The sequence below is a fragment of the Lonchura striata genome, chromosome 3, assembly GCF_046129695.1.
Source record: "Lonchura striata isolate bLonStr1 chromosome 3, bLonStr1.mat, whole genome shotgun sequence".
Classification (NCBI taxonomy): Eukaryota; Metazoa; Chordata; class Aves; order Passeriformes; family Estrildidae; genus Lonchura; species Lonchura striata.
In genome coordinates this window covers 32,652,528-32,675,584 of record NC_134605.1, presented here as the reverse complement: position 1 = coordinate 32,675,584, position 23,057 = coordinate 32,652,528, and the positions used below count along the sequence as shown (strand labels likewise).

The 23,057-nt window shown below is 40.7% G+C and overlaps 2 protein-coding genes across 2 annotated transcripts in view; one reads left to right on the top strand and one right to left on the bottom strand.

Annotated features, from left to right (window-relative positions):
• LOC144246049 (protein ELYS-like) overlaps window positions 1-12,489 on the top strand; it is an 18,726-nt gene extending 6,237 nt beyond the window's left edge. The window contains exons 6-24 of the mRNA XM_077782047.1: window positions 578-710; window positions 797-978; window positions 1,445-1,506; window positions 2,229-2,357; window positions 3,963-4,053; window positions 4,140-4,229; window positions 4,401-4,541; window positions 5,311-5,415; window positions 5,891-5,984; window positions 6,284-6,407; window positions 6,516-6,572; window positions 7,747-7,893; window positions 8,649-8,836; window positions 9,011-9,155; window positions 9,253-9,384; window positions 9,897-10,044; window positions 10,130-10,277; window positions 10,771-10,966; window positions 12,404-12,489. Of these exons, the coding sequence (XP_077638173.1) occupies window positions 578-710; window positions 797-978; window positions 1,445-1,506; window positions 2,229-2,357; window positions 3,963-4,053; window positions 4,140-4,229; window positions 4,401-4,541; window positions 5,311-5,415; window positions 5,891-5,984; window positions 6,284-6,407; window positions 6,516-6,572; window positions 7,747-7,893; window positions 8,649-8,836; window positions 9,011-9,155; window positions 9,253-9,384; window positions 9,897-10,044; window positions 10,130-10,277; window positions 10,771-10,966; window positions 12,404-12,433 (2,342 nt within the window). The 3' untranslated portion in view covers window positions 12,434-12,489. The remainder of the gene's footprint in view (window positions 1-577; window positions 711-796; window positions 979-1,444; window positions 1,507-2,228; window positions 2,358-3,962; window positions 4,054-4,139; window positions 4,230-4,400; window positions 4,542-5,310; window positions 5,416-5,890; window positions 5,985-6,283; window positions 6,408-6,515; window positions 6,573-7,746; window positions 7,894-8,648; window positions 8,837-9,010; window positions 9,156-9,252; window positions 9,385-9,896; window positions 10,045-10,129; window positions 10,278-10,770; window positions 10,967-12,403) is intronic.
• On the bottom strand, window positions 12,359-23,057 carry SCCPDH (saccharopine dehydrogenase (putative)). Its single transcript, XM_021550396.2, has 12 exons — window positions 22,781-23,057; window positions 22,537-22,649; window positions 21,683-21,763; window positions 21,087-21,216; window positions 19,454-19,503; window positions 17,878-18,008; window positions 17,215-17,332; window positions 16,162-16,281; window positions 15,983-16,039; window positions 14,909-15,020; window positions 14,015-14,096; window positions 12,359-13,575 (listed from the first exon to the last, which is right to left on the bottom strand). Exons 1-12 carry the CDS (start codon window positions 23,049-23,051, stop codon window positions 13,470-13,472), a joined length of 1,371 nt encoding a protein of 456 aa, XP_021406071.2. The 5' UTR covers window positions 23,052-23,057; the 3' UTR covers window positions 12,359-13,469.

Below are 23,057 nucleotides of genomic sequence, written 5' to 3'. Positions count from 1 at the left end.
ACAGTCTTCTCTTGTTTCTTGTTCTATTAGAGTAAATGCTATTCACATGGTTTTAGACCTAGAGAATGCATTCTCCCCAGAGAACACAAAACATTCCAATTACAGAGGGAACTGGAATAGAACATTGTGAATGTTTTATGTTAAAATCTTTATTGCTATGTCCTCTTTGTATTTTTAAGTATTATATTATTTATTTAGTCTGATAATTTAATTATTTTCTTTGACTCTTTAAGCTTCCTGTTTAGTCATATACTGAAATCAATCATGCTAGTGAGGAATAAACTGTATATGATAAATACAAATATGCTTTCTAAAAATAGCAATCTATGAGTTCCCATCATATTTTTCCACCAAATTATTCATCCAGCATGCAAAACTTAATTAATAATAGTGTATTTGATTTTGTTTAAAACAAATATAATTTGAATAAGAAAAAGAGGCAGTATGACTGAGGCCTACTGAAGAGATGGTTGCTATTTCATAATTTTTTTTATCATTCCTACTAAAATGTTTTGTTTCATGAGTGAAATAACAGCAAATATATGTTCTACAAACAACAATGTCTTGTCTTTGACAGTTATCTCTCCTGACACCAGTGTATCGATCTTCAGTTGGCAAGTGAATACCTATGGTCAAGAAAAACCATCTGTTTATTTGGGTGTGTTTGACATCAATCGCTGGTATCATGCTCAAATGCCAGACTCATTGCGGTGGGTTTTAACTAAGTGGTTTCAATATCCCTACAAAGGATTAATTTAAAAATTGCTGCCGAGCTTATGCACTTGTTCTTTTTAAGGCCAGAAGAATTGCTTCATGATTGCCCCTATTTTGCACTGTGGTCACTGGATCCTGTAATAAGCATGACATCTCCAAACCTCATTTTGGATATTCTGGTACACGAGCGTAGTCTGAGTCGGGGGGTTCCCCCTTCTTATCCACCACCAGAACAGTTTTTTAATCCAAGCACCTATAATTTTGGTAGGTATTTCAGTGCTTTTCATTTCAATAGTGACAAGTTTCGGTGGAGGTCAAATGCCACTTTAGTGGTTCTCTTTCATTTCTCTTGTTCATTGTTTGTCACACAAAAACCAAATGCAAAAAAGGCCCACAAACCTCATCCAACCTGATTTCCTTGTCCTGACAAGGTACTTAGTCTTGTGAAACACATCTGACAGGCTTCTGAGTTTTGGGTTTTGGGGCTTTTGTAACATAGCCTGGGAAGGGGTGGTGGTCACAAAATTAAATACCTTTGAGCTGAGGCACCTGGATAGCACTCAACCTTAAGTTTCTACAGACAGAGACTAAGTAGTTTTTATGGGAAGTGTGCGAGTGATGTGATGAAGGAAAGGGGTGCTGGAGGTTTGTCTTTGCAGACAGCACTATTTAAAAAGCATCAAGTGGAGCTAAGGTAACAAGGTCTGTCAAACGTTCCTTGTTTCTGCAGATGTGACGTGCTTGCTCAACTCGGGAGTTGTTCACATGACTTGCACCGGCTTCCAGAAGGAGGTGACTTTTTAATTGTATTGAGAGTGCCAAGAGATGAACCTTTCCTAACTTTTCTCTTGCAGTGCTTTGAGTGTGAGAGACCTCTTGATGCTCACATTGCCCATGCACATGCATAGCTTCAGTCATATCGTGCCAGTTTTGTGCAAATGGCCCTGTTTTAAGGAGACACGAGCAGGGGTTGAATGGCTGGAAAGGAATTGCAGCATTGCTGTAGTCAGAAGGACAAGTGTGGTGGAAGTTGGGGAAAGCGTTTACTTCTTTGTATAGAGTGGAGTTAGGGTTGATGAACTTGAGAAGGGAGAACAGCATGGAGAAAGGGAAAAGTGATTTAACTGTTTGAGAAGAAATGCAGTTTTTTTTCTCAACCTTGGCCAAATTATAATTTCTGAGCCACTGCACAGCTTTTGACAAACCCTTTCAAATTAATTTCCAGCTCACTAAATACTGTAACATGAATCAGCTTCAGAACAAACAAGCTCAGATGTGTGATTTAAAGTTGTGTGTTAGGTTTCATTTCTGTTGAATGTAATTTGTATCTGAGAAAATACCAGGGCCTTTGTATTGACAGGCTGGAAAGTACTTTTTTTAGCATTGTAAGGGTTGATATTTTCTTCTGCAGGGTACTTTTTAAAATGGAAACCATTAGTTTGGCTGTTGTTTTTAAGGCAGAGCCTTAGTGACTGAATGCTGTCTTAACCAGTGTGTTTTGATTGATGTTTCAGACCCTGAAGTTTTTGAAGAAATCTGGTCCTTTAATAAGTGAAGCCATTTGTGACAGCTACACTCGGTGTCTTGTAGCTGGCTTGCTGTCTCCAAGACTGGTTGATGTCCAGCCATCCAGTCTGAGTCAGGTGAGTGTACTTTGGGGAATCCAGGGGGAAATACATCATCTTGTCTGAAGAGGCTGTAAGACCATGATTTTTGATTGCAAGCTGCTCTGAGAGGCAGGTTTTGACATATAGATAGCAGAAATAATGTATCTTCCAAAACTGCTACATTCTGTCTGTGGCTTCACACCCCTCTCTCATGGGTTTTCCGTTTTCGGTGCAGCGAACTTTGTTTCTCCTCTGAAGAGTTTCATGAGAGGAGGAGTCTTTGTGATGAGCAGCCCATCTTTCTCCAGGCAGGGTCAAAGCTGAAGGGTTGGATGTGGTCATCATGGAGGGAGCAGCAGCACTAGGAAGGAGAGAGGAGAGCAGTCTTCCCCCTGCCTTCATCTTCCTGTCTGTGGGATTCTTCACCCGACTGTGGAAATGTGTCAGGAAAAATAACGCTTCTGCATAATGTGGTAGCTAAAAGAAATTTGGCAAGCAGACCCGGCCCATAGAATGCTTATTTTGCAAGCCTGATGTAGGCCTTTAGATTCTGATTGGATTTTCTGATGTCAACTCTGGTGTGAATTTACTTGAGAAAGCAAGACATTTTACTATGGCATTTGCTGAATTGTGATTATATTGTTCAGACACTGCATTAAGCAGGGATTGCTATTAAATTACTAGAAAGAAGAAATTCAGAATTAAGATCAAGTAGCTTGAAATTTTTGTTTGGTATGCTAAGTAGTATTTGGCATGTTTCCATCTCTGAAATGCATTTTCGAAAATGATGGAAATATCCTGTATGTCTTCTAATATGTAGAAATCACTCTTAAATGTCGTGATTTTACTTAGAATGCAAACTTTAAAAGTTTGTTTTCAAAAAAATACAGGAATAAAAAAAGGGAAAAATTCTATGCAGGATCATTTCACCTGAAATAAATGTCTGAACACCAGCTGGAATAAGCTGCTACATTATTTCCCATGTGTGTGCATGCCTGTGCATTATCTTTCTCAAGGGCTGCCATGGCAATAGAATACAGTAATTGAACAGGCTGAAATTCCAGCCTGTTAGAACTAAAATGTTTCACTTCTTTCTGGTACTTCAAAAAATTGTAACTTAATGTTTTGGCTGTCAAAGCTGCTTCATATCTTGCTAGTCTCAGGAGCTGCTTGACTTCAGCTTCAGTGTTTCCATGCAAACGCAGTGGTGCTTGCTGTGTCCCCTTCACGTGTTCCTGATGGCAAAAGGGCATGCCCAAAGTGCATAACGGGTATTAGCAGAGGATGTTACTGAAAATAGTTAATTGGGACTCACTAAATGAAGACTGAAACCCCAAGGCACAGAAACAGAGATTGAAACTAGCCTGTGTGAAGTTGAGATATCAGAGGAAAACGTTTCTGTGTTCCTCAAACCAGCAAGCAGTCCAGCCTGTGGCTCGAATTAAGAAAGAATCAAGAATATGGAATTAGTTGCATTTGCAACTAGTGTCTGAGTGGGCATCCAGTTAGAAAAAAAACACTTGTGTTGTGGCTCAGGTAGTATCTGATTCGGGTCACCGACAGAAACTCCAGTGTTTATCAAGGTAAGCCTTAAAAGAAAAGTATGTGAGGTTGTGATTTGCTTTTGTCTGTTCTGTTCAGGAGGAGCAGTTAGAAGCAGTGTTGTCAGCTGCTGTGCAGACAGGTTCTTTAGAACTTCTGACAGGATGCATTAAACACTGGACTTCTGAAGGTAATGCTGCTTCCATTGTTTTTATGTTGTGTCTGTTTTGGTTAGAAATTGTGATTTCATGTCCTTTTTGTTTTCTGTTTTTAAAGAGCAGCCAAGTTCTGCTGTAAATTTACGGTTTGTTCTTGAGTGGATGTGGAACAAAGTGGTCTGTACAAAAGATGAACTGGACCAAATATGTGAGTAGTGGTGTAGTGGTTTTTTGAAACCTCGAGTCATTCTTCATAAAGGATCTTCTTCAGCAATCTGCCAGTGTATGCTGCTGGTTCTTTAAGTCTCTTGTGGTTGTTTAAGTTTGGAAGTGTGCAGTTTCTCTGCTGAGTGACGATTGAATATTTCTCCTTGACAAGGTGTTCCGCTCTTTGATGGCTCCTGCAACTTCATTGACCCACAGACATTACAGTCCCTTCAGCACTGCCAGCTGCTTCTGAGCAACCTCAGCACAGTCCTGAACTGTTTCCTAACAGAAGCCCGAGAGCTTACTGAGAAAGGTTGGTGAAAGCACTGCTAGGCCTTTGGTCTGATTGGTAAGATTTGGAAGGATGCTTTGGTTGTAACTGGGCATAGGAGCTATTGTTGTTTTGGATGACTGGGAGAGAGTCAGTTGAGCTGGAAGGAGAGGCTTAAATCTAAGCAGCTGGGACTTGGATTTAAGCCTGTTTGAGTTGAGGGAAGCAGCTTGTTGTGGAGTCCATGAGGCTGGGTATGGGAGGCTACACTGATTCAGCACCGACTTGCGTGAGAACCTGGGTGGCAATTGCAGCAACTGAGTGTGGTAATGCTGAGAAGTGTTCCTAATTGTTAGCTGGCAATTGATAGTTGTGTGCGGATTGCTGGGAAATAGAAAGAAACTAAAGTGAGTAACTTGTAAAGCCATTTCCTTGAGTTTTTTTTGGCTTCTGATTTTATAAATTGTTGTTGGCATGTTGATGGAAATAGAGGACTATAATGTCTTTCACTAAACTAAAGCTCTTTGCTACATGGAAAACAAACGTTGTCTTCCTAAGTATATCTAATAGTTTAGGCTTTATTTTTCAATTTTAATCTTTGGTGATTCTGTTTCTTTGTAGTGATTGGGTATTTTTTGGCGAGGGGAGAATGGTGGTTTTTTTTTTCTCCAAATTCATAAGTGATCCAGAGAGACAACTACAAAGGCAGGTTTCTACTGTGTTTGTTCATACTTTCTATTTGTTCTGCAAAGGGAGTTCTGTAAAATAGGAGGAATTGCAATACTCAAATCTTGTTTTGCCTTTTTTTCAGGTTTTTCAGACTTGACAAATAAGCAGATGGTAACCAGCCTCATTTCTTTGTATGCACAAGTGGTGATCTGGTTCTGTCAATCCAGTCTCCTTCCCGAGGGTTTAGGTAAGCAGAACCTGTAGTACCAAAACACTTGTTTTGATAGTAAAATCAGTACCTGCAGGTTTTGAACCTTTGATTTTTTGCTCAAGGTGAAAGTAGTCCTTGGAAATGCTCTTAATTCAGACACCTTATAAATTCCATTGTCAGCTGTAATTGTTTTACAGATGGTCATATGTTCAAAAAATCATTCCCTTTGACAGTTGTTTATTTAGGAGTAGCCTTGAGCTTACCCTTCTTGGTCTGAATGCTGCATCAACCACAGACACGAAACTGGTCTTGAGACAAGAAGAAGTTGCAGTTTTGCAGATTGCAGCAGTAGTAGTTTTGTCATAGTTCTCCGTTAGCAAAGGCAGAAACAGGATCGGATTCTCTGAGAATTGGAGGCTTCTTGAGGTTGTGTGGTATCTGTCTGTCTAGTCCAAAGTTTTAGTTGAAAAATGTGGTCTTCTTTAACTTGCTTTTACTTTGTCACCTGTAGATGATCACATGCATTTGTCTCGACCTTTCTACAATTACCCTCTGATTCAGAGCTACTATACAGGTCACCGACAGAAACTCGAGCGTTTATCAAGGTAAGACTTAGAGGAATTCTCTAGAAAGCTGACACTGTTAGACTTGTGAGAGTGTTATTTTTGCAGTTAAAACCCTTTGTCTGCACTCCTTGGCATTACACTTAACAGAGCAAGAAAGCAAGCCTGGAACCCAGAAGGTCATTGCAGCTCTTCTCTTGGGTTCATGCTTCAGGCTTCTTAATTAATAAGTTAATTGTGAGCTGAAGACCATCTTTCCTCTGACTCAGAGAAATGTGTGACACTGAGAGGCTGGATTGTGTGTTTTACACTGTGCAAGCCCTTGCTCTCTTTTGTTGCAGAGGCAAATGGGATTCTGATTGCTTAATGATTGATGGAATGGTTTCCCAGTTGGGAGAGGAAGTGGAGAAGTTGTGGCAGAGAGATGAAGGCGGCACTGGGAAATACCCACCTGTTAGTTTACATGTGAGTGTTCTGTTCACTGAAAACCCCAGGAGCAGCAGCAGCAGTCCCCTAAAGCCAATGATTGTGGAAGACAGGAGCATTAGAAAACCTTTTCATCTTTCATTTCAGGCACTGCTCGATCTCTATTTGCTAGAAAGCATTGAAGAAAGCAACAAACATGCAATTGTATCCTTTCCAGATTCTGTTATTAATCCTTCAGGGTGTGTACATAAAAGTTTTTATATACTTGTCACCTGTGTGTGGTTAGCAGCACTTTAAAATTTATGCCTCAAACACAATGTGAGCGAATGCATTTAGAATAGAATTAAGTCCTAGACAGAAGGATTGCTTAATTTCTTTCTAGACTGGAATTTTTCTGATTTCTTAAATGTTTTGTTGCAAAGTCTCTTTTCGTATGAGAAAACATGTTCTCTAAGTTGTATTCAAGATAAAAACCTTGCTTAGTTCTTCTCAAATTTTAGCACAGTTACTTATGTTTTAGGACACCCCTATATGTAGCGTATGACTGCTTGTTAGTATGGTGCCCTAAAATGTACTGTTTCAGAGCCAAAGGGTGAAGTGACAGTGGTTTTTCAGTTGCTGATTTTTGCCAAAATCATTCATTTCCCAGCCCAGCTAAGAGTGTTTGATTTTTTTGGTTTGTGTAGAAAGTGCAGAGAAACAGAATATTCATTGGGCAGAAGCCTAATATTTAAGCTTCTGGAACATGCAGAATTACCTTTTCTTGTTTGTTGGCTAAACCAAGAGTGGAGCCTGGAGAGCAAAGGGGTTAAAAATGGTTGTAGTCCCAGGCTGCCGTTCTCAGACATGTCCCTAACATGGGATGTCAGAAAGGGTAGATGACACTTTGAGTGAGGGATCCACATGCAGTTTTAAACAGAGTTTCAATCGGTAAGTGTTAAGTTGCATTGTACAGACACCATAATTTGTGTTGGATTTGTGAAGATGGGAAATGAGGAGAATAAAACAGCTGTAGAACTTCTTTTATTTAGTAATTAAGCATTGGATGTTGAAGTGTGTTGAGTGTCCAACTGTTGGCTTCACTGACAGAAGCAGAAGCCTGGGTTTGTAACAGCAGTATATAAATACCCAATATCTGCCCTTCTGATTGCCTTACAAAAATCTGTGTTTCTTTCTGAAGTATATTCAGAATGCAGTTTTGTGATAAGGACCTAACTATTGATATAATGGGTTCTCATAGCTTAAAATGGCAAGATCAATACCTTGAGGTGTTCTGCTTTCTAGTATTTTCATATTCTTATTTCATTGTTTTGCTGACTGTAATGTGATACAAGTTTCTGGTCTTGGCAATTTATTCACCTTAATTAGATACTCTCAGACAATTTACTTGCTGCTGGATATTATGCATTCTTTTCCAAATAAAACAGAAACTTCAATTGACTCCTTTCCAACTGCCTTTGCTATCCCCTGGGGTCTTGTTAAGCTGATTCGAGGGTTTTGGCTTCTAGATCACAGTGACTATGAAGTAAGTATGAAACAGTTGAGTTAGACACACAATGCACTGCAGAGTATAAAGAAATAAAATTATTTTTACAATTGGTAGTTAGGTATAAGAAGCTGTTGGAGCATAAGAATCTTTTTTATAACATTGCTCTGACATCTTCAGCAACAGGTTATGATTTGAAATTTTGCTTTAACAACTTTGCTTTAACTACTTAGTTATTTTAACTAGAAATTTATTAGAACAAAGGCATAATTAGCATAAATAATGCTTAATATTTGAATTTTCAACGCCATATCTCTTTTAGGAGGTTTTCAGCAGACTGGTTGGGCACTGTTTCTAGAAGAGTGTTTTGGGTACTTGAAGCATGGAAACTGTGATGGTAGCAGGAACATTTGAGAAAAAAGACTGCAGGAGTGATGTTTCAGCCTGTTCTTCCTAATGCTTTAGGTTTTTCTTTATCTGTCACTATAGCAATAGAATCAATTTGATTGTCAAGTAACTTATTATTCAGTAATGTATTTATAGAAAGGGATGTTTGTACGCAGAATTTCATGAACTTAGAAAAAATCTGAATAATTCCTTTTAAGACATTCACGATTGTATGGCTGCATTTTTTTCCCTGTAAAGACTGAATAATTTTACTGATATGTCCTGGATCAAGTATTTTTTTATTTAGACATCTAAGTTTCTCTAAGCCAAGTCCAGCCTTGCTGCAAAAGTTTTGAGTGTTTGTTGCATGGGTAATGTGGTAATGAAGCTGCTCTCACCTTGTCCAGAGTTCCCTGGCCCTGCTCTTCCATCCAGCTACAATCAAGACTGTGTCATGGCAACACATGAGGATAATTCAGTCCCTCATGTGCCAGGGAGAGCACAGGCGAGCCCTCAGGTACATGCAGATGATGAAGCCGTCGATGTCCAGCAGCAGTGAAGTGCGGCTGTTCCTCACCGTGTTGTTGTCCAATAGGTAAGGAAATCTCCCACTGTTCTGGCATTCAGAGATGGGGAAATGTGGAGAAGTGATGACACAAATGGGGTTCCTCTCCATTTCCTTTGAGCTTTGAATGAGTACCATCACTGTGGGGCATCTTTTTGGCTTCAGGGTTCCCATTCCTTTCCATGTGCAAAACCTTAACTGCAGGTGCATGGTGGAGGCTTGGGGTCTGTTGCAGCAACACGCCACGAAGTTAAACATAGAAGAGCTGCTAAAGCACATGTATGAAATCTGTCAGGAGATGGGGCTCATGGAGGATTTGCTGAAGCTGCCCTTCACAGACACAGAAAAAGTGAGTTTGGAGAAGAAACAAAAAAATCTTAATTGTCTCTTGGGCAAGAGAAGAGGCAGAATCGTAATGGATATTTGAAACGTGTTATTTCTCACAGGAGTGTTTGGAGAAGTTTTTACAGACCAAATCTGGTGTTCAGAATCATGAATTCCTCTTAGTCCACCATCTGCAGCGTGCCAACTACATCCCAGCACTCCAGCTGAATCAGGCCATGAAGGCCAATCTGATGGTAAGGGTAGCAGCCCTGCTGTGAGAAATTAAGAATTACAACTTACAGACCATGGCTCACTCCAGTTAAAAAAGTTTGTTTACATCTGAGGAATAAATATGTCTTGTCTTTTCATTCAGTTCCTCAAATCCCTCTGTTACGTATGGTTTAGGTTAAGAAGTTGTGTTACTTATTTCTTTGGAATGAAGAGTATGTTGTATGTCATGTCTTGTATCTGGCTTTTACCTTAGAGCAGCCTGAATGTTCCACTGGTAAAATTTGCCTTATGGCTTGAGTTTTTGAGTTGCATGGTGTTTTTATGTTTTTGATTTTTTTAACTAGTCTTCCTTGCACTTATCCAAAACAGGTGCAATTGGTGTGTGCTCCTGGGTCGAACTTAAAACTTGCTGTGGCTCTCTGCAGTGGATTTGTCTGTAGAGAAATTTAGGCCTAGCTTAGAAAGAGCAGAGAGTTCTGTGCAATGAACTTCTGGTGAATTGTTAACTTCTTGCTTGACACATTTCTTTTGTCAGAATGATCGTGATCCTCGCTTGAGAGAGAGAGCAGTAGCCAGAAATTCCCTGTTAGACCAATATGGCAAGATCCTTCCCACAGTTCAAAGGAAGCTGGCAGTAGAGAGAGCCAAGCCATACCATTTGCCTTCATCGGTCTTAAGAGAAGGTAATTTTAGAGAAGGGAAATAGGATGTGCAGCTGGCCATCACTTTGATTACACAAGGCTGATACTTTACCCTCTTGCTTTACAGTCCCAAGGCCAAAACCATTATCAACAGCAACAAGGCAGGCTAATGCAGGAAATGTGCGTACAAGAACAACTTTCTTCAGTAAAGTGTTGTCCACATTTAAAGAAGCATGGCTAGGAAACATGACAACCATTTTCTCAGAAGATAATAAGTAAGCATCCTTTTCACCAAGTTTAGCCTTGTTGTATGTGTTTGCAGGGAGACAGAAAAGGGGGAGGTGAGAAATCTATTTGATGTATGTGTCTTGGTGGGAAGGTACATGTGAATACAGCTTTGTTTTTTTGCACATAAGATATATAATGAGACACAATCATAAGTAATATTTGGAGAAACATATTTTTCTGCTATGATAATCTTAGGCAAATAAATGTATTTACATGAAGAGGAATGTGCTTAGAAAGTTTAAGACAGCTGAAACTAAAGCTTTGACTACCACCAAGCTCTTGGTGTACAGACTTTGACAGACTAACAAAAAGAAGTGCCTGTCACTTCCACATGAGCCTAATATATCACCCCAGCAGTGAGGGTTCACCTGTATTTCTTGTTCACTGAGTGTTCTTGTTGTCAGCATTTGAGACTATCACAGCATGCTTTTTTTTCATTTATTTATTGATATTCCTAATGTGAAATGTGTATTTTAACAGGTTGCTGGATTTGGTGGTTCGTCCTGTTCTTTCCCGCTCTGTGGCTCAGGATGAGAGCTGGCAGTCCCCATGCAAAGCTGCTACTTCTTTTGTGGCATCCAGCCCCCTGATATCAGATACACATCACTCCAGCACCCAAAAGAATCTGCCAAGAGCATCAGAGCTGAATGTACTGGAAACTCCTCTTGTGGTCAAGGTTTGTATTTTAAAACGTCAGTAGCAACTAACCAAACCAGAAGCTTGTGAGCTTTGTTTAAAATGAAGCTCCCTGGATTCAAACTGTGGTATTTTTAGTGTGCATGTCATTATTGTATACACAGTCCTTTTCAAAGCAGTAAAATGGGAACAGAGGGAAGGTTTAGTTTTTAATTAATTCAAGTGGTCACCTTGTTGCACAGCTTTGAGAAATACACTTGTTTTTATTCTATGGAACAAAGTTCAACCTGGACTTTTCAATCTGTACTTAGCTGCCTATAAATGCACTTTGTGGCTTAACCATGTCATTATTTAAGTGCCAAGAAGCTTGGTGTAGTTCGATGTGCATTTCTACAATCAAGAACTGTGCTTCAAACTCTTAATCCAGTTACATGAATGACAGCTATGCAATCCCAGTGATGTCAGTCTGTTAGCTGCAGTGACGACTCTCTGCAGCAGTTTTGCTTATCAGTTGTTTACGTTAAACTGTATTTCTAGTCACTACCATCAAACTGTTAACCATGCAAGGCAGTAACACCTGACATGGCACTTCGGTTCTGATAGTTTTTCCTTTGCCTTCCTGAACGAAATCATTGCCATCTCCCTATATTATAATCCTTTTCTTGTTATGAAATATCATCTATACTATTGCACAAGCTTCATCCTTCTTCCTTCTTACTCTTTCAATACTGTAAAACATTTCTGAGCCAGAAAGACCTGAACACTGCTACACGAAGATATGTAGGTATTTTTACAGCACTATCCCTTCATCTTGTGCGCAGATTAATTAGTGCAGAACTAAGCTGTGGCTGTTGCTCTCTTGACTGGCATCTGGAATACAGTAATGGAAAATGCTGCCTTGCAGAAAAATGGTTGTGTGCCTTTTAAAAGAGCAGTGTAGAAATTGCAAAAATTACTGCGATGGGAGAGAATATTGTAGACAACAAGATGCTATATTCTTCTTTCTTTGAGAAATTTGAAATATAACCTTTCTGTTGTCATGACTGAAGCTTTAAGTGTTGGGGGCCCAATTGTATTTTACCCTGTCAGGGGCAGAGTGGGTCACTCTGGCTGCAGAGGGCACTGCAATGTACTGGTCACCGCTGGTTGCATACACACCTTGTGCTGGAAAACTGCTCCTGGTCATGGGCAGTGGCAAACGGTCAGTTCTGAACAGAAATATCAGAAACAGAGCGTGTGAATTGCGCACAGGGACATCTCTGATCCCTGTGCCTCAAATACATAAACTCTCAGCTGTAAGGTAGTACAGAGTGTGTACGCGTGTTTCACATTCAGGGGTGAGTGGAAGGGAAAAGCAACTTTTCAGTGTCTTTAATTTTTTCTAGCTCAGTGTGAAATTAGTCTATTTGCTACTGAATAATGTATCAACAGACATTTTAAATGTATTTTAATTTTAAACTATCAATGGACATTCTAGGTTATTGAAGACAATGCAGTGACAACATGAACTTAAGAAGCAGCACCTAAAACCCCACAATATAGTGAACTACATCCATAAAGCAATCTTCAACACATCTATGATACTATAAAACATCAGTTTGTGTGTGATTTGCCTCAGAATAATAAAGGTCAGTGTAATGCAGCTGAGGGAAATAAAGACTTTTATGACCTTAAGTGTCTCAGAGTGACTTTCATACTTTTTGCAAGTTCTCCTGATACAACAAAAAAAAGCCTCTACATGGAAACAATTTAATGCATTCACAGTCCTGAAAATCATGAAGGCTACCTTTCAAACATTCCTGTGACTCAAGGCTTCCATTCCCACAAATACAAACCCAGAAATAAGACAGCAGGACAAGACTCTCTCATAATTCTTAGGCTAACAGCAAAAAGCAGGCTTATCAACCACAGTATCAAGTAGCATGAAACAGGCCAGTGCATCCAGAACCCGGATCACATCAGGTCAGATTCCAAAAGCAATCAACAGAACAAGCCTCCTTTTTACAGAAGCAAAAGCACAATACAGTTCATGACTACTTACCTAACTACAGAAACTACACACAGATCTGCACTAAGAACAATTATTAAATAAAGGAAAGATTAATTGAAGATGTTAATGCAGACATATACCAAACACACCTTAGGAATAACTAGTAACTTATCTGCTAAGGCACTTCTGTTTCCAGGCTGCTTGCTTTACATAGTTGCACAATGGGGCAAAGCAAGGCAGCTGTGCTTACTTGTGAAGCAGATGCTATAGCAGGTCCTGAAGTAGGAACTTGAACTTAGATGAATAAGATTAAGATTCCAGAATTAGTACCCAAGAAGTGACCAATTCAATATGTCTGTGAATTAACACTCAATACCCACCCTTTAGGGGTTTGCTCACTATAGCAAATATAATAGCTTTTAACTTGAATTTTCTTCTGTTTCTGCTGCAAACAATAGCTGAAACTGTTTTATGATTAGGCTTTTGCAGCCAAATGGGTTCTATTAGAGTTAGACCCAGGAAAGGTGTTAGTTCATACAATTATGTTCTGACTTCAGACTTCAGGCTTGCTAATAACAGAGAACTCAACACCATGCTTGTTGAGGCGGTCAATCAGTTTTGTTTTCGAGAAGGCAGCTCCTGGAGAATACACACCACCGCTGTTAGTGAAAATCAAAAAGAAGAAACATTAGTGGCACAGTGATTGAGGGACACCTTTTTGTGAAGCTAGAGATGTGCCTCCCTGACTAAGAAAGAAAAAGCCACTTAGTCAGAGAAGAGAGTGAGTTAAGAATTTGGCAGGGTGGTTATAATCATAGGTTCATTTCTGCATCCAGCAAACTACAGAAAACACTCCAGTAACTGAACATAAAGACATTGATGCAACGGCCTGACTAAAAGCCTGTGACTACATCCTTTTAAACTGATCAACTGGTGAAGAGCAAGTGTCTTTAAATCAGCTTGTGGTGAAGCATCTCCCTTGCACAGCCAGCTAGGTAACACAGATTCACAGGCTGGTTAAGTGTATTTTCAAAGAGAAACATTTGCACACAGTAGCTTTAAGGGAGAGCAAGCTGCTCAGCATGGGAAGGTACTTACCGTTTAGGCAGAGAAGCTGCATCTTCCAGAAGAGAGAGAGCTGCTTGAACCATTGCAATTGGTGTAGCAATATATCCAGGCTCTGACAAAAAAAGCCAAACCAAACCAAAACCCCCAATGAAATAGTGTGTTGAAATGTACAATGTAATCTTGCCCTTCCCTACAGCATTCTGAAGACATAATATCTTTAACAATGAAACAGCCTTTCCCAATTAAGAACAGCATTTTTACCTAGTAATCAGACCAAGTAGCTGGTGAAATCATCAAGATCTAATCCAGACAAATACTGCTTCACATAATGGCCTCTAACCACACAACTGTGAGTGACCACATGATGGTGACAGAGGGCTCTCTGACGCAGCAGGAGCTTTCCCCATCCCGTGCTTAAATTCAGAATTTTACGGTGAAACGCTTGCATTCTGCCACATCTCTAGTTATCTGAAGAAGCTATGCTACAGTAACTCATTTCTGAATGTACATTCTTGCTCTCTCCAAACATCAAGTGTCATTTCCCCTCAAGGAATGACCTGAACAAAAGTATGCGATAGAAATTATACCACACCAGACCCATTTAAGTTCACTCTCAGGGAACTGGAAATAAACAAAGTCCAGGCTGTAAAAACTAAAAACTATTCTTAAAGCCCTCTTCCTTCAGAAGGTCTGCTCTGCAAAAATGAAAATCAGACCAGGTAAAGTCAGAGGAAAAAGAATCACAGGAATGCAAGTGAACTGGCTATTTCAAAAACCAAGTCACAATGAATTCTAGTATCCAAGTTAATGCCTTGTACAGGCTGTTGGCTTTGTTCCTGTTGCAAGTGCTTCTCAAGGGTTAAAGGGACAGCAGTGCAATCAGAAACGTATTTTAGAGCAGGGAATGCTAGGCAAAATATATACCTGGTCCTTTCACTTCAGTGCAGATCTTCACATTTGGTTTGCCATTCTGGAGATCTTGTCCCTCACTGTAACCCTCACCAAAAAAAGTCATTGTAAAAGAGGTTCCATCCATCTGTAGTGGACAAGACAAACATGGTCACCAAAAGAGAAACTGATTGCTACCAGGAAAGCACAAGTAGTAAATAAAAGTATCCAAATTCTATATACAGAATCCTGCCAAATACTATAATCCATTTAAACATGAGAGAAGTTATTATTAATTACTTATTAAAAGGTATAATCCGAGTTTTTAATTGCTTCCACTTTGTTGCACCGGCCTTGTACTCAAGTCTGTTTGTTCTCTCAGTACTTTCAGTTCTGGGTTTTTGCTAATCAGTCTCCCTTGGTCATCACCTTTGATAGAGTGCTCTGAGCCATCCATGGGAATACATAAGGCCATTATAAAATGCATTATCCATTTATTCATCATAGGAGTTACACACACTCTGATGTCTAAAAGCAGAAAGCATGGTTATTTAAATATCCAGTATCTATCTAAAGAGACACACGACATGCATTTGGACCTAGGGGGGAAGCTGTAGGAGTGGAGGCTGAGGTTTCTTGGTCTGATCAGCCTGGAGAAGAGGAGACTGAGGGGAGACCTCACTGCAGTTATACCTTGTGAAAGGAAGAGAAGGGGCAGGCGCTGATCTCTGTGGTGATCAGTGACAGGACCCAAGGGAATAGCCTGAAGTTGTGTCAGGGAGGTTTAGGTTGGGTATCAGGAAAAGGTTCTTCACCCAGAGGGTGGCTGGCACTGGAACAACTCCCTAGGGAAGTGGTCACAGCAGCAGCCTGACAGAGCTCAGGAAGTGCTTGGACAATGCTCTGAGGCACATGGTGTGACTCTTGGGGTGTCCTGTGCAGGGCCAGGAGTTGGACTTGGATGATCCTTGTAGATCTCTTCTACTTCAGCATATTCTGTGATTCATTTAGAAATTATTTATTTGAGGCTAAGCAGTTGACTCTAAATTACTATTCCACCATTACCATGACAAATATATTCTATAACTGTGGTAGAAAATAGTCAGTTACCTGCTTCTGAGTTGGTCCTTTCTTTGAGAAGCATCCACCAGAGAAAAATTCTGGGTACTGTATGAATAGAGGAGAGAAAAAAAAAAAAAAAAGAAAAGAAAAAAAGACCAACAGTAAATAAGAGGGAGAAAAAGAGATAATCTCCAAACACGAAATTATTTTGTGTTTTGAAAACTTACTTTTGTCAGAAGTTTTCTTCCAAAGTTAAACTTCACCAGAAGAAGAAATAACATGCCCAGAAACATCAGCTTGATAACAGAGCCAAGACCACCTACAGTCATGTAAGCACCATACTGGACCTGAAGCAAGAATGTGTTTTCAGTGATAGGATTTACATTAACTTTTTCCATCAAATTATTTTTATAAAGTAAGATGCAGTTATTTTGTACAACATACATTGGTTTAAACATGGCCTTAAACAATTTTCTTAGTTCTAAGAAATAAAGTGAAAAGTATTCTTCAAATAATCATTCATTCTGGGAAGACAATGTAACTACAGAGTGAAGAGAGAGCAGACATGGTACACAAGAACAGAAAACTTAACAGAAAGATGTGTTTTGATATCCAATTTCAGTCTTCTTTCCTAGATCTTCCTTTTCTCCTCTCTGTGCTTTTTTTAAAGAGAAACTGAAATAGCAATAGCAAGCCTTTCTCATTTGTAGCTTCCAAGTGCTACAAATATTTTTAAATTAAGAAATTTTTAAAGCACCATTTCACCCTCATTGCTTAACAGATGCCTGTGATTCTGCACAGCAGTTATATGGATTGTTGGCGCTCATCTCCTCTCAGGAAGTCATGGAAAACAAAAATCTATCATCTTTTCCACCACCATTACTTCACACGGTCTTTACTCTGCACACTGGAGACCCAAGCATCACAGAAATCTTCAGATACAAATGAGCAGCATATGAATTCTGTATCAGGATATTTACTACACTATACTGAGCTGGCTAAAGCTACCATTGACTACAATTATGATGCTTTTAGAAGCTCTGCTGATACAAGAAGAATAGTCTCTGCACAAAAAGAGAATTTAGTATATTCATCATGAAAGCTACCTTTCAAATATTCCTGTAACTCGAGGTTTCCATTCCCTACAAATACATACCTAGAAATCAGACAGGAGAACCCAGCAAGACAGTCTCATAACAATCACGTTAACAAAGGCAGGCTCATCAGCCATAGTCTCAGGTAGCATGAAACAGGCCAGTACACAAATAACAATAACTTACAGGTGTTTGCTGCAACTCAGTGTGCAAATAACGCTGAGTTCTTTTCACAACAGAACCATCAGATCCCATGAATGTAATGCAGTACTCCTTGAATTCCGGACTGTAAAACATAAAGCCTCTGCAGATGAAAAAAAAAATTAAGTCGGAAAAAAAAAATGTTCTAATCTTCACACAAACTGAAAGAAACTGACTGCAATGGCCTTACCATTACCAGTTTTCTCTCAAGAATTTTTGTGACATTATTATCTCTTTTCACTGAAAGCAAGCAATTCCAAATATACCCCCAGCTCACTCAAAATTCATTACATACAATTCACTATATATAATTCACTATATGCGCTATATCAAGAATGAATTTGATAATCAAGTCTTTCCATTTTTTCCCCTCCATTCTACTAATCACTTCTGAAATCAAAAGTTTCCCATGTCATTAGAAGTCCTTTAGAACATGTTAATTTTGAGACCCAGTAAATGCTGGGACATGTTCTCTTTTCAGTAAGATGTGAAGAAATCAGTAAGACTGATTCTTCAAGTCTACTAGATGAGCACCTATGTTTTCATACTATACTAAATGCATCTTTTTAGTATTTAATACTGTAGCAATCTGTATAATAAATACTGGAACTGTTAGGAGACCACACATTCCACATCTTATGCTTATACCTTTTTTTAAGCTTTGCACCAACTACTGGAACAGGGGCATATCCTATCTGTTTTCGAAGCTTCTTCAGGTTGGCTTCATCTGCAAGGCCGTAGACAGCTGATTTCCAGGTCCCATCATGTACACCAAGACCCTTGTGACATACCATGAAACAGTTCAGTATTTAAAGGCTTCATGGATTATTTTAATAATATTAGAATCTCTACATGTATTACAATTATTACATGTAAATGTTATGATGATAGTATATTGAAATGGTGTGGGTTGACCTTGGCTGGATGTCAGGTGCTCACACTCTATAACTGTCCTCCCAGCTAAGACAGGGAGAGAAGAAAATAAGATGGAAAAATCCCTTGTGTGTAAAGATAAAGGCAATTTAATAAGGCAAAAGCTTGCACATGGAAGTGAAAGTGTAGTAGTAACAAATGCCTCCCCACCCCCTACCCCCAACCTTTCTCCTCCTTTCTCTTAGCCTTTATTGCTGAGCAGAACTCATAGAGTATGGAACATCCCTTTGGTGAGTCTGGGGCAGCTGTCTGGGCTGTATCCCCTCCCAGCATCCCGCCTGGCCCAGCCTGTGAGGTGAGGGGGGAAGTGCTGCAGAGACAGCCTCAGTGCTATGCCAGCACTGCTCAGCAGTAAGCCAGAACACTGCTGTATTACTGACACCTCTAGCTGCCACACAAAGCACAGCACTCTGAGGGCAGCTGTGGGGAAATGAACTCCAGAGAAGCCAGACCAAATGCAATCTCCACCTCTTTTTCCATATGATCTGCAACATACTCAGGACCCACAGAATTTAATACATATCTGTAGCTCTTCTAACCATCTCAGTGTAGGTAATTCTCAATACTGAAAACCCTTCTTACCAACACTTTGAACTTATGCTATGTATTTAAATATGTTTTCATATCCAACATATATATTTATACATTCCCATTAACTACTATCTCCTGTTGCTTTAGCAGACAGATACTATTCTCCCAGTCCATGGACTTCCTCCACTCCTCCAGATGTTTTTAAGCAAGGCAAGATGAATGCTCATGCGAGGAGCAGTAGTGTTTGGTTGTTGGGCATCAGGACTGACTGGGATCACTGTTGTATTGTTTTAACAACAGCATTAGAATTATTAGATATATTAAACATTATTACAATAACTACCTACATGTATTATCATTACATGCACTAAAGTACACTGAAACAACCTTCACCCCCACCAACAAACAAAAAACCCAAACAGCCTAACACTAGGATTACTGGCAATACACTCTGGACCTGTTATGTTTCACTTGTGTAAGAATCCTTCCCACATGTCTGCAAAAGTAAAATAGTTCTTGGAAGAGCTTACCAGAGCAAAGTGTAAGTAGACAGCTCTGCTTAAGCTCAGACCTTAAACAAAGGGTGTTTTTCCTTCGGGTACTTTTAGTAGCTCCTAAAGAATAAAGTTCTCAGACTTATCATCAAAGACCTGCCAGCCTGCTACTTGGTCTGACTTAATGTAGCAACAGTTATTCTGACAGGCTATGGTGATGTTATTGCGAGTACTCATGAATTTTAGGAAGGAAGAAACCAACTAACCTCGGGCCCAGATTTCACCGTCAGGAAACTCTCAACAGCAGTTAAGGTACCTGTAAGGGAGTGGAAAACATTACTTGGCACATGCAGTCATTAGTCTGCAAAGCCAGAGAATGCTCTGGTAGACTCAAAACAGCAGGCTACTAACATTATCAGCTGAAAAAGCAGAGTTACATCTTTATCTCAAAGCAAAATAATGTAACAAGACACACAGCCATTTGAGTTGGCAAGTATTACATTTTGTATGTAAATTACTTCCATACAGATCAAGTAATACCCTGTTCATTAATTTTTTTCATTTCTCTTGTCTAACTAATGAAATAATGTAAAAAATTAATTGAAAAAAGAGGAAGGTAAAATGAGAGCCACATTCAGTTTTCCTTCAAGTTTCAAAAGAAAGGAAGATGTAGGCTGTGAAAGCAAACATGAACTTAAAAATTTTGGTACACCCAAACTGCAAAAAAACCACCACCAAAACAAAACAACCCACAACCCCCCCACAAACCCAAAACATATTTAATTTTAGCATAGATTAAATAGTGTTCTGTAAAGAATGCTTAATTTGATGAACAGTAGAACACAACGTCTCCAAATTCTTACTTGTTTTGCTTTGCTTAGTTCCTTCTGAGATTGGAAAACTGTATTTGTATGGATAAATTTCAATATAGCAAGCAAATAGATAGACAGAGGCAGTGTCATAAAGTCAAAATAGGAAGAGATAAAAGATATCTATTCAAAACAGGTATGAAACATCAAATTACAACCTCATGAACATCCAGATACTCATTTCCATACCTTGTTTCTCCTCCAGTCAGATCTGAATTGAGGTTTCTTCAACTGAATGCTGACTCCAATGTAAACTGATCCCATTTAGCAGCCTTTTTAATAGCCCATAAAAGCAAAACATTTTGATACTCTTATGGGCCCTCCCAGCTGAAAGTCAGACCTGATGAACACAGTATCCTCATCTGGGATGAGGATCAAGTACTATTTACACAAAACTAAATCCTCACACATATTTTCTTAAATATATTTCTCTCTCAGTTACCCTCTAGCTGCTATTAAAGTGAAAGGTACTGCTACTTATACTCACAAAACAGCTTCTCAGAGCTTGCAGTTGAAAAAGGAAACTTGGGAAACCTGGTTACCACCCAGTCTGTGGACCCCTTCCCACTGTATCTTCCCTACAAGATTCTCACTGCACAAGAGGCAATTGTGTTGAGGGTGCCTAGGGACATCCACACATTGGCTGAGCAGCCTGCTGCTTGCAGCTGAACATTCTGTCCTCTCAGATTCACAGAATATTCTGAGTTGGAGGGGACCCATGAGCATCATCGAATCAATGGTCCACGTGGGGATGGAACCCACAACCTTGTTATTAGCACCCTGCTCTGAACAACTGGGCCCTCTTGTGACCAACATGGCCATGAATCCTTCCCCTACCCAATGACTCATCCAATAGGAATCTGATTTTAAATTCCTCTCTACCACATGTGATTGAAACTGGTCACCTGGTAAAGGCCGGCAAAAAGAGACACTGAGAAAGTTTCCACAGGACCACTGCTGCTTTAGGAAATTGGATGAGAGCATACTCTGCATTCCTTTTTCACCATAAAAATACACTTATTCTAGTCACCTTTCAACTTGTCTCTGGTGTACAGTACTCCCATATCTGCCGGTATGGAGTCAAAGCCACAGCTTCCAATGATATATACTCCCTTTTCTGCAGCTCTTTCATTGTATTTCAGGTACATTCCTTCCAGGAACTGAAACACAGCCAGAACAAATGTTTTAAGCTGAAATTCATTCTTGGCCATCCCAAATATTAGCCATTGGCGCTTCACTGTCACATCATATCACCCTCCATGCTTCAAACCACTTACAAGTATCTTTGACAAATATACATGATTCCTGGTCTGTAGTACGAAAGTTTCACATCAGTGAAAAGAAAAGTACAACATTCCTATGTAGTATCATAACACAGGCTTGAAGCAGAATTCAACAATTTGGAACTTCCACAGAGACCCGAAGAGGCTCCTGTCTTAAAAGCAAGGAAACTATACAATCAAGTATAGTGTATTTTAAAATAATTACTGCATCTTGAAACTGTGAGATCAGGAGGCAGAATTTGTCTTCATGTTCAGAAACATTAGCAGAAGCATGAAACATACTAAACAAATAGTCCTTTTGCAGAGCCTTGATATAAGGTAATGTTTTTTTACTATCACATACCTGGGGTTCTCCACTAATGTCAATGCAGCTTGCACCATTTTCAACACAAGCTTCTACCACGGGTTCTCCAAAGAATCTATACTATAGAAGGAAAGAACACTAGATGTAACAAAAGAAAACCCACACACCATAACTCACCCAGTGTGCTTTACCTAAAGGTCCATCTCTGCAATAAAAGGGAACCTGGTGGCTATTGATTTTTCTAAGTGGGGCTAAAATGCAGCAGCACTTCTATTTCTTGGCAGTGTAGGGAGAAGAAAACAAACTTCACTGCTGATAATGGAGCTTGCTGCAGAGTACTGCACCTGATTTCTCTCATGATATCAGATTACCAAGACCAACTGAATACTGCCACTAATTACACTTTACACTTTCTACACTCTTATTATCAGCATGTTCTCTACTTTAACACTCTGAATTTCAAAGACATGGTCATGACACAACTTCCACCTCGTACACTTTGATGCTCTCTGAATGCACTGGAAATACTGCCACTCGAAGTTTTAGAAGGGACAAGTGCTTCTGGCAGCAAGCCTGTGGGTCCCTTTTCCAACTCCGTGCTTAACCCTAGCACCACTGACATGTTGGCCCAACCTTTACCATCAGTATCTCGGTCTGCCTGTATAAGACCGAAAACCAACAACGCTGTGTTTTAGTGCGGAGACCTGTCCGCGAACCGCATCACCTGCGGCGGCGGCGGGAAACCCTTCGGCCACTGCAGTACACGGCTGTACTTGGAGCTGCGGGGTCGAGTTCCAGGAGCCGCGGCAGCGCTCCGTGCCCCGCTCGGGCGCTGGCAGCCCCGGAGCACGATTTGCCGCGGGGCCCCGCCCCGCCCGCACCCCCGCACTCACCGGGCCCACGCAGTTGAGCACCACCCGGGTCTGCTTCGCCATGGCGGCCAGCGAGCCCGCGTCGCTCACATCGCAGAACAGTATGCCGACCTCCTCCCCGGGCGCCGCCTTCCCTGCGCACCGGAGACCGCCGTCACGGACACCGCTCCGCCCGGGACGAGCCCCCTCCGCGCCCCGCTTCGCTGCTCAGCCCTTCCCGCACACCCGACCCGCCGGGCCTCCCCGCCCCGGCCGCGGCCCGTACCCAGCCGCTCGGCCGCCCGCTCCAGCACCGCCTGCAGCTTCTCGCTGCTGCGCCCGGCCACGGCCCAGCGCAGGCGGCCGCTGCACAGCTGCCCCTCGCCGGCAGCCGCCGCCGCCGCCGCCCGCGCCACCTCCTCCACCACGAACTGGCCGGTGAAGCCCGAGGCGCCGAACACCACGATGTCGTAGGCCCGCCCGCCCGTCATGGTGCCACTGCGGGCAGTGCAGCGAGCAGCCGTCGTACCGCCCGCGACGCCGGGCAGCGCTGACATTACAGT